The 12,089-nt window shown below is 54.5% G+C and overlaps 1 protein-coding gene across 1 annotated transcript in view; it reads left to right on the top strand.

The window, feature by feature from the left end:
• Positions 1-3,882: 3,882 nt before the first annotated feature.
• The window catches only part of ETH_00012735 (uncharacterized protein), a gene marked incomplete at both ends in the record, with an annotated part of 8,396 nt that continues 189 nt past the window's right edge, over positions 3,883-12,089 (top strand). Inside the window, 4 exons of the mRNA XM_013372676.1 lie at positions 3,883-4,002; positions 5,239-5,434; positions 5,856-5,953; positions 6,334-12,056. Of these exons, the coding sequence (XP_013228130.1) occupies positions 3,883-4,002; positions 5,239-5,434; positions 5,856-5,953; positions 6,334-12,056 (6,137 nt within the window). The remainder of the gene's footprint in view (positions 4,003-5,238; positions 5,435-5,855; positions 5,954-6,333; positions 12,057-12,089) is intronic.

The following is a 12,089-nucleotide window of genomic DNA, read 5'->3' on the forward strand; positions in this document are numbered from 1 at the left end:
TTGTATATTATTTCAAATGGACTGTGAACGCTCAGCTCGCCTATTTTGCTTGTGCTGTCCTAAATCCTACATTGCGGGCGATTTTACGGTTAATCGCCGCGCTCTTATGCCAGTTGAATTTCGACTCCATAGCTGTGCGCTAACTGTTGCAAAGAATAGCATAAACAGCTTCGAATTTAGGATTGATAGGTCCACTAGCTCCAAGGACTTCGAGCGCAAGATTCCTTTCAAGCAGAGAGGAAAGTAGCTGGGAGTTGGTGAGTGACCCACAAAGAGGGATCTAGCTGTGAGCTTTTCAGGTTTTTAGCGCACTCAAGCTTCCTCACTCTGCAACGCTTTTGCTGAGACGGCAGAGGAGACTCCGTTACCCAACGTAAAGGTTGTGCGTATGCTTCGTTTGTCGATTATAAAATGTATTTGCTTGCATGAAGCATCGAGTAGGCGAGTCGGGTCGTCCTGCAGCCAGCAACACAGCCGATGGAGAGTGTTTTCTTGTTTGAGGCACTGAATCATCTTTTTAAAACAGTTTCATTACACATAATGTTTGAACTTCTGAATCTCGGGACACAACATTACTTGTTGAACTTAGAATGATGGATTCTGCCTGGCATGTGTATCTGCCGCCTGCGAGATGTTTTTTACTTATTGATTAGCTTTGGCAGAAACACTTTGTTAGTGCCGCGTTTAATTCGAAGAATGGTTTCGATTTCTCCGGCTGTATATAGAGGCCCTCAGCGGATGTTCACTTCTGAGTTGTTGCGTGAGCCATCGAAACGATAGAGGAGAAAGCTACAGCAGCATTCAGGGACTTCAGTAGTCTAGCCATAGAAATACCTCTACTTGGAACAGTACTCACTTTTTGTTCAGCCACTGCTTCACTATCAACTACGTTGCTTCGGCTTCGCAACGACTGTGTTTTTCTAAAGTATCTTTATTTTATTGAGAGTAATTCCAAATCTCATTTACTGCTCTTATTGCTGGCGCTCAATTGTCTAAAGAACTATTTATTCCATAAGGTAGATTCTTTACCATAATCTATCTTTTAAGTATATTTAGTTTATTCAAGCTGTAATTAGTTCATACAAAAAATTTCAAGAGTTCTATGTGAATTCTAGTATTCTAACTGCCGCCAGCCATAAAGAATTAGGTATTTATTTGTTTAAATGGGAAGTAAAGGTGTACAGGGTCCAGATAAGCGATCTTATGTATGCTTAAAACGTTTTATAACACCAGGCATGCAATACCAAAAGGTTTTTATCAAAATACGTTTTCTTGCAGGGTAAGGTTTAGCGTCTACTTTGTACCTACAATTGAGAAAAGGAAAGCAAACCATACAAACTAAGAGTGAGGAGAGTCCTTTTTGCAACTCACCACATGAAAATCGAGAGAGAAGCCACTAGCTGTGTATATGGATCGTGGATAATTCTTTGCCTGGAAGTTGTAATGGAGATCTCACTTGATAAATAATAAACGTAAACGACTTCAGTTGGCTTGGCATGTGTTTCTTTCCAGAACGAACGGCTTTTATGCCTGGTATGGATAGACAACACTTGGCCCTTCAATAGTATGACAGCCATTGCTGGGACTCTTTCTCTTGTGAACTTCGTAGCAACCATTAAGCCTTGTTTTTGTTGCACAAAAATAATGCAGGCAAGTGGATCGTGTTTTACAAATCTACATTTACTTTGTTTAAAAAGATTGGCTCAGATGAGCAATATCATGTATGGTTAAAACGCTTTAATGGCACCAGGTATGCAATACCAAAATATTTTGATCCAAATACGTTTTTTTGCATGGTAAGGTTTAGGATTTACTTTCGAATGAAACTTTGTGCTCCACCGTTAGCGAAACTAGATGAACAAAAAGTTCAACCGCTGGTTTCAACGCTTCTAAGCAGTGCTGCTGCCATGACAGAATTTCTACGGTACTTATCTGTATTGTGCCCTCTTTCCCACTCCGCTAGAATCACTTCCTTTTCCACTCTGTTAGAATCAACTGCGGAAAAGAAGAGTTGTGGGGCGCCTAGTTCTGCGCATCTCTTGTACGCCATCTTCAGGATGTTGCAGTTCTGGTGAAATTCGACTAAGTGTGTAACGGCTGTCCTTGTCTAGTCACTGAGAACGCGTTTACCGGAGCCTTATTCTTCGTCACAGGCTTTCCATTAGCATATCTGAAAGGAACAGTCAGGATCTTCCTCCTTGTCATTCTTCCGTAGTTTTTGAACTTGTAGTTTTTCAACTTCGTCACAGTTCCAGTCTAAGTTTGTGCCGGAGCACTGCCACTCCCTCTCTCCTCTCCATCTCATTGTAGAGGCGTCTACTTTATATACCTTTTGTTATCTGCGCGCCATCCTGGTTGTGAACCTCTATTAAAACTATTGCAGGATGTTTGAGTTTAACAGTGGCAACTCCCTGATACGCACAAAGAACAAGAGTCAAAAACTGAAGAACGCAACAGAAGGTGCAGATTATGCATAAGAATCCACTGTATTTTTATGTTTGAACTCATTTTTATGTTCAGTGAAGGCGGCTCGTTCCCGTCCTGTAAAGGCTTCGCTGAGGTGTCTTGAAGCCATTCGTCGGGAGACGCCAACAGCAGAAGCTGCTTTCTTGCTAAACCGCAGCAGGGCTTTTACCCTCAAGTGTAATAAGCAAAAATGCAGGTTTAAAGAAAAGCAAAAGTTCAAAAGAATGTGTATTGAGGATGAAAGCTACTCTTCTAAGGTTCCCCGTGCTTGCGCCTTGATTGGGAAACTCCAGGGCTTCTAGCGTCTCTAGACGCGCCTTTTCAGATTTGAAATACTTTCAATAAAAGATAGAAACAAATGCTGATTAGGCACATGGCTGTCCCCCAGGAGATCCCGCCTGAAGGCTCGCAAGGACGTCCACGACAGCAACGAGCCACACCTGGAAAGCTGCAACATATACTCATTTGCAAGGCAAACAGCGCACAACAGTAAGCCCTATAGCTGTACGCAGCTATTGGGGCTTCTTGCCTGCGGTCACCTTTCAAAAGCAGGCCACGGCAGCTTGGGCTGGGGGCCCCTGCAGCAGCTCATTCCCAGTAACTTTGACCCCCTCAGCCTTTTCTAATTGAGTTTTCAGTGGAGAGCGAGCTGGGTCAGCGAAATGAACTAACGAGAAGGGCCTTGCAGGGGGCCCCCCGGTCGGCAGCGGCAGCGGCGGAGCCTGCCTTGTTGAAACTGCGTTACTGGTGCACAGGGTTAGCTGGAAGACAGAAGAACTTTCTGCCAAATATGACATTAATGGAGTAATTCATTGCTTGCTAGATCCTCGGATCTTCCCGCTGCTGCGCAGCAGTGCATGTACACCCCGAGGGCCACCGCCGCTGGCGAAAGCCGAAACAGTCCACTGGCGCCTTAGGCCGTCTTCTGCCTTTCTGTGGTTTCTTTCAGTTTATAAAACACCACTTTTGATCCATGGGAGAAGGCGTAGGCAAAAGAAGCTGCAACACCCAGCGACGCCGCGCCAGACCACTGCAGCAGTGGCAGCAGCACTGTGCTGCTGCTGCTGCCGCTTCTGCTGATTCCTCGCGTGCTGCTGAAACTGCGGAACTCATAGAGACAAGCCACGGGAGAAGGGGGTGGCAGCGCCAGTGAAGGCGTGCTGCTGCCCCCGCCCGCTCGCCGCAGCCTTTTCGCCAAGACGAGGGTAGCGTTAGCAGCAGCAGCAGCAGCAGCAGGAGCAGCAGCAGCGGCGAAGCAGCAGCAGCAGCAGTATGCGTCTGTAGGATCCGCTTGCTTTTGCGGGATGGCCTTCTCCGCCAGGCTCTCGCAAGCGCGAGCTCCCGTGACGGAAACAATAGCAGCAGCAGCAGCAGCAGCAATATCGCGAGCAGCAGCAGCAGCAGCAGTCACAAGGAATGGATGAATTGGCTCTCACCCCGCAGAAGCTGCGGAAGCTGCAGCAAGTGGTCGAGATTTCGTGCCTTCCGGAGCAGCTTGCTGTGGCGCTGCTGGTGTCGTCCTGCTGGAGTGTGCAGGTCCGTTTGCTGCTGTTGCTGCTGCTGCTGCTGCTTCTGCTGCTGCTGCTGTTTCTACGGCGTTGACAGGCTGCAGCAGTGGACTTGCTGCTGCTTCTGGGGGCTCACCACAAATGTCTGCTGCAGCCTGCTGTTTCCCTTTTCTTGCTTTTGGTGCTTCTTCTAATTTCGCCCCTTTGTTTATTTTTATTTATGCCTTTATTGTCTTTGCTGCTGCTGCTCTTCGGGGTGTACCGACGCTGAGTCGCCAGCCTGCTGCGGCTGCTGCTGCTGACTTCACTGAAGCAGCTTCGATGTCAATTATTCTTCAGGCTGCGCTGCTGCGCTGCTGCTGCGCTGCTGCTGCGCTGCTGTGGCGCAGCAGCTTTTTACTACACATGCACAAATGCGTTATACATATTAATGCATATGTATAACACATATACATGTATATATGTACATACATCTATTTACTACATATATATATATATATATATATATATATATAAAGTATATATATACATGCTTATCTGTATTATGCACTTGCATGCATAGACTCGTTCCTCCCTCATATTATCAATGTATCAATATATAGATGTTTGTCTGTATACATAAGTTTCCAAGACTAAATTTCTGTATCACTCATCTACATAAATATGTTTGTATATATCATTTTATATCTTATATTTATCGTATATCTGCTTATATATGTATATTTCCACATTTCTGTAGGTGCAGACCTTTCTTGCATGCACACATGCATGCAAGCAAACGTGCATATACTGATACACAGACACGCTTGCAAATTCATGTCAGTGCATCCCTTTCCTGCATGCATGCATGCATGCATCCTGCCTGCCTGCATGCATGCACTCCTGCATGCACATCAACCTGCCTTCCTACCTACCTGCCTGCCTGCCTGCATGCATGCATGCATGCATGGCTCCCTCCCTCCCTGTTTGCCTGCCTTGTTGCCTACCTGCATGCATGCATGCATGCATTCCTGCCTGCCTGCATGCATGCACTCCTGCATGCACATCAACCTGCCTTCCTACCTACCTGCCTGCCTGCCTTCCTGCCTGCATGCATGCATTCCTGCATGCCTTCGTTACTTCCTGCATGCATTCCTGCATGCATTCCTTGCTTCCTGCATGCCTGTCTGCTTGCACTTGTGCATGCACTTCCGGACTTCTGCATGCACTCCTGCATGCACCTCTGCATGCATGCATGCGTGCATGCATGCGTTTGTGCATGCAGCGAGCGGTGTCGCTGCACGTGGAGGGAGGCTTCTGGCGGCTGCTGGGGCTGCGGCGCTGCCCCCGAGGCCCCCAGACTTTGCCGCCTTCGCTGGTGCTGTCCGTTTGGGCTGCGCGCGAAGTCAAGCACAACGGCGCCTACAGACTCGTCGTCGAGTGCGGCACAGCAGCTCCCAGGCACAGCAACTGGGCCGAAGGCAAGCTCCTGCTGCTGCTGCTGCTGCTGCTGGTGCTGAGGGTGCTGTTGCTGTTGCTGGTGCGGGTGCTGCTGTTGCTGCTGCTGCTGCTGCGGGTGCATTTACTGGTGCGGGTGCTGCGGGTGCTGCTGTTGCCGCTGCGGGTCCTGTTGCTGGTGCTGGCGCTGCGCGTGCTGCTGCTGCTGCTGTTGCTGCTGATTTGGCTGCTGCTGGGGGTGCTGCTGTGGCGGCGGTGGCGGGGCAAAGCCGCTTTGCTGCTGCCAAAGGCGGCAGAAGCAAAGCGGCTTTGAGGCTGCTGCTGCTGCATTGCAGCCGCGGACTCTTGCAACACGGGCTTGGCGGCAGGGGGGCCCAAGGTGTACTTAAGCTTGTGCTGCTGCGGCTGCTGCTGCTGCTGCGGTTGCTGTGGGGTACATTTCAGGGACGAAAGCGCTTGTGCCTCTGCAGTTCACCTGCGGCATTCTTGGGGTCTCACCGAGAAATCAGCTGAAGTTTTCTTTATGGAGAAGGAGGCTTGTGGTCAGCAGCAGCTGCTGCTGCAGCTCTTGCTGCTGCAGTGTTAATTGTGCTGCTATGTGCTGCTGGTTGTGCCTCCCGCTGCTGCATCTGGTGCCCCCTGCTGCTGCTGCTTCTGTTTGTGGGTGCTGACGTTGTGTGCGCTCCAGCTCCTGGGCCTCTGCAGCTGCTGCTTTTTCCCCATTTTCTGCTGCTGCTACTGTTTGCAGGTTCTGCTGCTGCTGCTGCTGTTTGCAGTTTCTGCTGCAGCCGCTGTGTTTCCCCATGACGTTTCTATCTGTATGCACCGGTGTTTTTGTCCTTTCACTTGAGGAGCCTTTTATCTGGGCCTGACTGCTGCTGTTGCTGCTGCTGCTGCTGCTCTGTGCTCTGCTGCGCTGCAGCAAGATGACAAATGCGTGGGAGTGGCCTACTTGGCTTGCTGCCTCATTCCCCAGGAAGTGACCAGCGTCAGTCGTTTGCCTCTGGAGCACAAGTCCCGAAAGAGCGGCATTTTGGTAGTTGAGGGTTTCCGCTTTGTGCCCGTGATACCTGCTGCTGCTGCTGCTGCTGCTGAGGCTGCTGCTGCTGCTGCTGCTGCTGGGGCTTCTGCTGCCGATGCTTCACCAGCCGCAAGTGCTCTTGGTGCGCGGCCCTTAGCGGCGGGTGGGGAGCCGAGGGAGAAGCAGCGCAGACAAAGGCAGCAGCAGCTAGCAGCAAATAGTCAAGAACTCAATGCAGCAAGGAGCAGCCGGGCAGCAACAGCGTCAGAAGCAGCAGCAGGAGCGGGTGCTGTCGCTGCGCAGCAGCAACAGAAAACTAGCAACTACACTGTGGACCTTCTGGATCTGTTTGACTCTTCGGAAGGGCAGCAGCAGCAGCAGCAGCAGCAAACCGACCACCTCCCTCTGACTCCGTTAAGTGCCAACAGTGACACCTTGCAGCAACTCCAGCTTCTGGAAGAGTCGCTGCAGCAGCAACTGTCTATGCAGCAGCAGAAGCCGCTGACACAGCAACAGCAGCAAGAACCCGCACTACAGCAGCAAGGGACATCACAGCAGGTGGGATTGCAGCAGCAGCAGCTGCTGCAGCACGAACCGATTCCCCAGCAGCCACTCACTCTGGAACAGCAGCAGCAAAAGGAGCAGGTGCAGTTGGCAACAGAGCAGCAGCCGCCAGTAAAGAAAGAAGCGCTGCTGCAGCGGCATGCACCATCGGGGCAGCAGCAGCTAACGCTGCAGCACCAGCAGCAGCAGGAGCCATCCCTGCTCCCGAGTGCGCAGCAAAAGGACCTGTCCCTGCTTCCGAATGCGCAGCAGCAGCAGCAACAGCAGCCACAGGAGCAACAACAGGAGCAGCAACAAGAGCAGCAGAAGCAGCAGCAACAGCCTTTGCCGCAGCCCCGTCCTTCATATCCTGCTGCTGCCCTTGATGCACTTTTCTACGCCGATGTAGCTGCTCACTGTAGAGATCCGGCAACTGCAGCAGCAGCACGGTCTGCTGCTGCTGCTGCAGCTGCAGCTGCTGACTTGCCCCATGCTGAGAGGGAACTCCTGCTTCAACAGGCTGCAAAGGGATTGCCCGAGCTGCACCAGCAGCAGCAGATACTGCAGCAGCAACAATTGCAATTGCAGCAGTTACAACTGCAGCAGCTGCAACTGCAGCAGCAGCAGCAGCAGCAGCAGCAGCAACAGCAGTCAATTGAACAGCAGCAGATAATACAAACTGCGTCTTCATCTGCGGGCGTTGGGCAGCAGCAACAGCTACTGCTGCCTGGGATGGCGAATCTTGTGGGTATCAGTCCTGTGTTGGCTGCTGCTGCTGCAGCAACGGGAACTCCATCAGCTGCTGCTGCTGCTGCTGCACATCATATCGTTGCCGACACACAAACTGGCAGCACGCGGGGTTCAGGAGGTGGTCTTTTCATTGATGAGCAGCAACAAGGGTACGTGGACGCCCAGCGTCAGGCAGCAGCAGCAGCAGCAGCAGCAGCAGAATCGTCACATGTTGCTGCAGCAGCGGCGCACGCGGTAGCAGCAGCAGCGTTGCCACCTCCAGCCCCCCCACCGCCGCCACCGTCATCGCCACCATCTACCACGACAGCTGCACTCGCAGCAGCAGCAGCAGCAGCGCTTCCCACGTTACCAGCAGCAGCAGCAGCAGACGAACCCCGCACTCCAACGGAGCATCCTTCACCAGCAACTCCAGGGCAGACGAGGTGGAGGCAGTCTGAAGCAGTGCTTCCTGCTGCTGCTGCTGCTGCATCTGCTGCTTCTGTTGCTGCTGCCGAAGCCTCTGAGGTGATACCAGCTAGCAGGAAGCCCCCTGGGTCGGCCCGAAGACCTACTGGTGGCAGCAGCCCGCAGCAGCAGCAGCTACTGCAGATGCAGCAGGAAGAGCGGCAGACGCAGCAGCGCAGGCACAGGGCGGAGCAGCGACAGCGGGAGCCGCAGCTGCTGCAGCGGCAGCAGCAGCAGCGGCAGCAGCGGGAGCAAGCCCCTCAGTGGCCAGTGGGCGGGGCCGATGCTGCAACGCCGGCAGCAGCAACAGGAGACAGAACGCCTGCAGCAGCAGCAACGCAAACTGCAGCAGTAGCTAAGCTAGAAACGGAAGCAGCAGACTGGCCGCCTCCTCGCCGGCCTTCAACTTGGCAGCCAAGGCCAGTTGGAGCATTTGTCTTCAAGCAGCCGCAGCAGCAGCAGCAGCAGCAGCAACACCCTCAGGCCCCTTCGTATCCGCAGCAGCAGCTGCAGCAACACCAACGGGCCCATCTGCACCCGCAGCAGCAATTCGGCAACCTACAGGAGCAGCAGAATCAGCAGCAGCAGCAGCCTGGTCCATTCAATGTGCCCCCGCAAGCGCCGCTGACTCAGCTACAGCAGCTGCAGCCTCCGCAGCAGCAGCATCTGCTGCAGCAACGGATGTCTGGCAGTCCTTTTCCTCCTGCCGAAGAGCAGCAGCTGCATGAGCAGCAGCAGCATCAGCAGCAGCAACAGCACTTTCCGCAGCCTGTGTGGCCACAGCAGCAGCAGTTGCAGCCTCAGCACCTGCAGCACCCTCAGCCGCAAACTTCTCCGCAGTCAGCACAGCATCAGCAGCAGCAGCCACTGCAGCAGCAGCTGTCACACCAACCACTGCAGCACCAGCCACAGCAGCAGCAGCAGCATCTTTCGAAAAAGCTGTTCAGCGCATTTAATCCCTTCCCCGAAAAACAGCGCATGAAGACGTCCCCATCTCAGCCTGAGCAGTCGCCGACTCCCCCACATCAGCAACAACAGCAGCAGCAACAGCAGCAGCAGCAGCAGCATTCACCTGCAGCTGCTCAGCAGCAGCAGCAGCAGCAGCAGCCTGATGGTGAAGCGAAGAAGTCTTTGTTCTCTCTCCCTTTCCGACTGCGCCGCAACACGGGCAGCAGTGGCAACAATGCAGCAGGAACAGAAGCACGCAGCAGTTCAGGGGCTGCTGCTGGTGCAGCTGTGCCTGAACCTGCTGCTCCAGCACAGCAGGCAGCACAAGGGAGTACAGGCACTGATAGCCAGGAGCAGCAGCAGCAGCAGCAGCATGAGAGGCAGAGGCTGTCACATTATTGGCCCTTCAAGAGCCACCGGGACTCAGGGGGAGCAGAACGAGAAAGCACGGGAGGGGGAGCAGCAGAAGGTGCTGCAGCAGCAAGCGACGCAGCAGCAGCAGCAGATTCAACATCAGCAGCAGCAACCCCGGAGATCCCCTTTCGCTCGTTCCGTGTGCAGTTCCCAGAGTCTGCACCCGCGACAGCAGCAGCAACGCCAGCAGCATCGGGAGAGAAGCTTGTTGCTGCTGTTGATGCTCCTCAGTTTCCTGTTGCAGCAGATGGCGACCCTTTTGAGTTCCACTTCCGGTCTCCTGCTTCTGGAGGTGCAGCAGCAGCAGCAGCAACAACGCCATTTGCTGCCTCAGGATTTTCGCAGCAGCGCAACACCTGGGCAGCCCCGCTGCGCCTCCCTGACGAGCCACCAGATGACGAAAACGAACAGCAGCAGCAGCAGCAGCAGCAGCAAGAGATGGAGGACGAGCCCTGGTGGGAGCTTCCGAAGCCGCATGCAGCTGTCCGTCATGAGGCGAAGCAGCAAAAGAAGGAGAAGCAGCGGAAACAGAAGCAACGGGGGTCGAAGCTCACGACAAACGCGCAGCAACAGCAGCAGCTGCTGCTGCAACAGCAGCAGGGCGACAAGGAGAAGCAGCAGAAGCAGCAACCGGGAGACGGTGAGGGCTGGCCAACGCAGACCTGGCAACGCTCTGTCTCTTTTGATCCTTTAGAACCTTTTGAAGAATCTGAAGAATCTCAAATGTCTCAAGGATCTGCTTCCTTGGGTCCTGCTGCTGCTTCCGGTGACTTTGGTGCTGCTGCAGCAGCGCAGCAGTGCGCCGCAGCTGCAGCAGCGCACGGCAGCAAGGACCAGCACCAGGAGACCGCGCGCAAGTACAAAGGCCGAAAGAAGGCTGCTGCTGCTGCTGCTGCTGCCGCAGCAGCAGCAGCAGAAGACACAAAAGATGGAAGGCTCTTAATGGACTGGGGAGACGCATGGTGGGATGAAGAAGCAGCAGCAGCAGACTCAGACTTGACAGATGCAGCAGAGCAGCAGCACCTGCAGCAACAGTGGCCTCCAATTCCCGGTGCAGCGGCACAAGGCGCTGCTGAGCAGCAGCAGCAGCAGCAGCAACAGCAAGAGGTGCCAACGGGGCTAAACGAGCAAGCACAGGCAACTGACGACAGCCCAGCTCTTCACGGGAGTCATTACGGCAGTTTGTTAGCGAAGCAGCAGCAGCAACACTTGCAGCAGCAGCAACAGCAGCATATGCAGCAGCAGCTGCAACCACAGTATCTCGACCAGCAGCTGGAACCTGTGCAGCAAAAGCACCGCCACTACCCACAGCAGCAGGAGGACCAACAGGCCATCAAACAGCAGCAGCAGCAGCAGCAGCAGCAACAGCAGCAGCAGCAGCCTTTAGCCATTTCAGCACCCCAGGGGGCCTTTCTTGAGGCTCCGTTCGAGCCCTGGGCAGCGGCCTCTGCGCAGCAGGCAGCTCTTGCTGCAGAAATGCAAGCCCACCTGCAGCAGCAGCAGCAGCAGCAGCAGCGGCAACATCGACTCCCTGTGACTCCTACGATACAGCAGAATGTCAACCCTGTGGAACAGATCCATTCTTCAGGTTTGCTGCAGCAGCAGCAGCAACAGCGGCCGCAGCAGTTGCTGCTGCACCAGCCACAGCCCGTCCAGCAGCAGTTGCCGCAGCCAGTACAACAGGTGCTGCAGCAGCAAAGGTTGCAGCAACAGCAACAGCGACCGTTTCTCTCTCAGCAGCTGCAGCAGCCAGGGGCTCTTTCGCCCCAGATTTTTTCGTCTGGCCAGTCTCTGCAACAGCAGCAACCGCTGCAGCAGATGCAGCAGCAGCCACTGCCGCAGCAGCTACTGCAGCAGCAACCACTGCAGCAGATGCAGCAGCAACATCTGCCGCAGCAGCTACTGCAGCAGCAGTTGCTGCCGCATCCGCAGTACTTGCAGGAACAACAGAGTCGCCGCCAGCGACTTCAGCAGCAGCAGCTGCAGCAGCAGCAGCTGCAGCAGCAGCAGCTGCAGCAGCAGCAGCTGCAGCAGCAGCAGCTGCAGCAGCAGCAGCTGCAGCAGCAGCAGCTGCAGCAGCAGCAGCTGCAGCAGCAGCAGCTGCAGCAGCAGCAGCTTCAGCAGCAGCAGCTGCAGCAGCAGCTCCTGCAGCAGCAACTCCGCACGCAGCGACAAGACTTAGCCTACCCACAGGCAATGGCGCAGCAGCAGCAGCAGACTCTGCAGCCTCTTCAGCCCGTGGGTCATGGAGGCCTGCAGCAGTTGCAGCAGCAGCCGCAACGCCTGCAGCAGCAGAAGCTTCCGCAGCAGCAGCCTGCGGTGCCGTACCAGCAGCCGCAGCAGCAGCTAAATTTGCAGGGGCCATGGCCACAGCAGTACCGACCTCCGCTGCAGCTGCAGCAGGAGCTGTTGTCACCACCGCAGCAGCTGCTTCCGCAGCAGCAGCAAGCACTGCCTCAGCTCCAACAGCACTACCTGCAGCACCCGCTTGAACCCCAGCAGCAGCAGCAGCCGCAGCAGTTGGGGTGGCCTGGCCTTGCGGGAAAGGCTCAGCTGCC

This window comes from Eimeria tenella, genomic scaffold (assembly GCF_000499545.2).
Source record: "Eimeria tenella Houghton genomic scaffold, Eth_scaff102, whole genome shotgun sequence".
Taxonomy (NCBI): Eukaryota; Apicomplexa; class Conoidasida; order Eucoccidiorida; family Eimeriidae; genus Eimeria; species Eimeria tenella.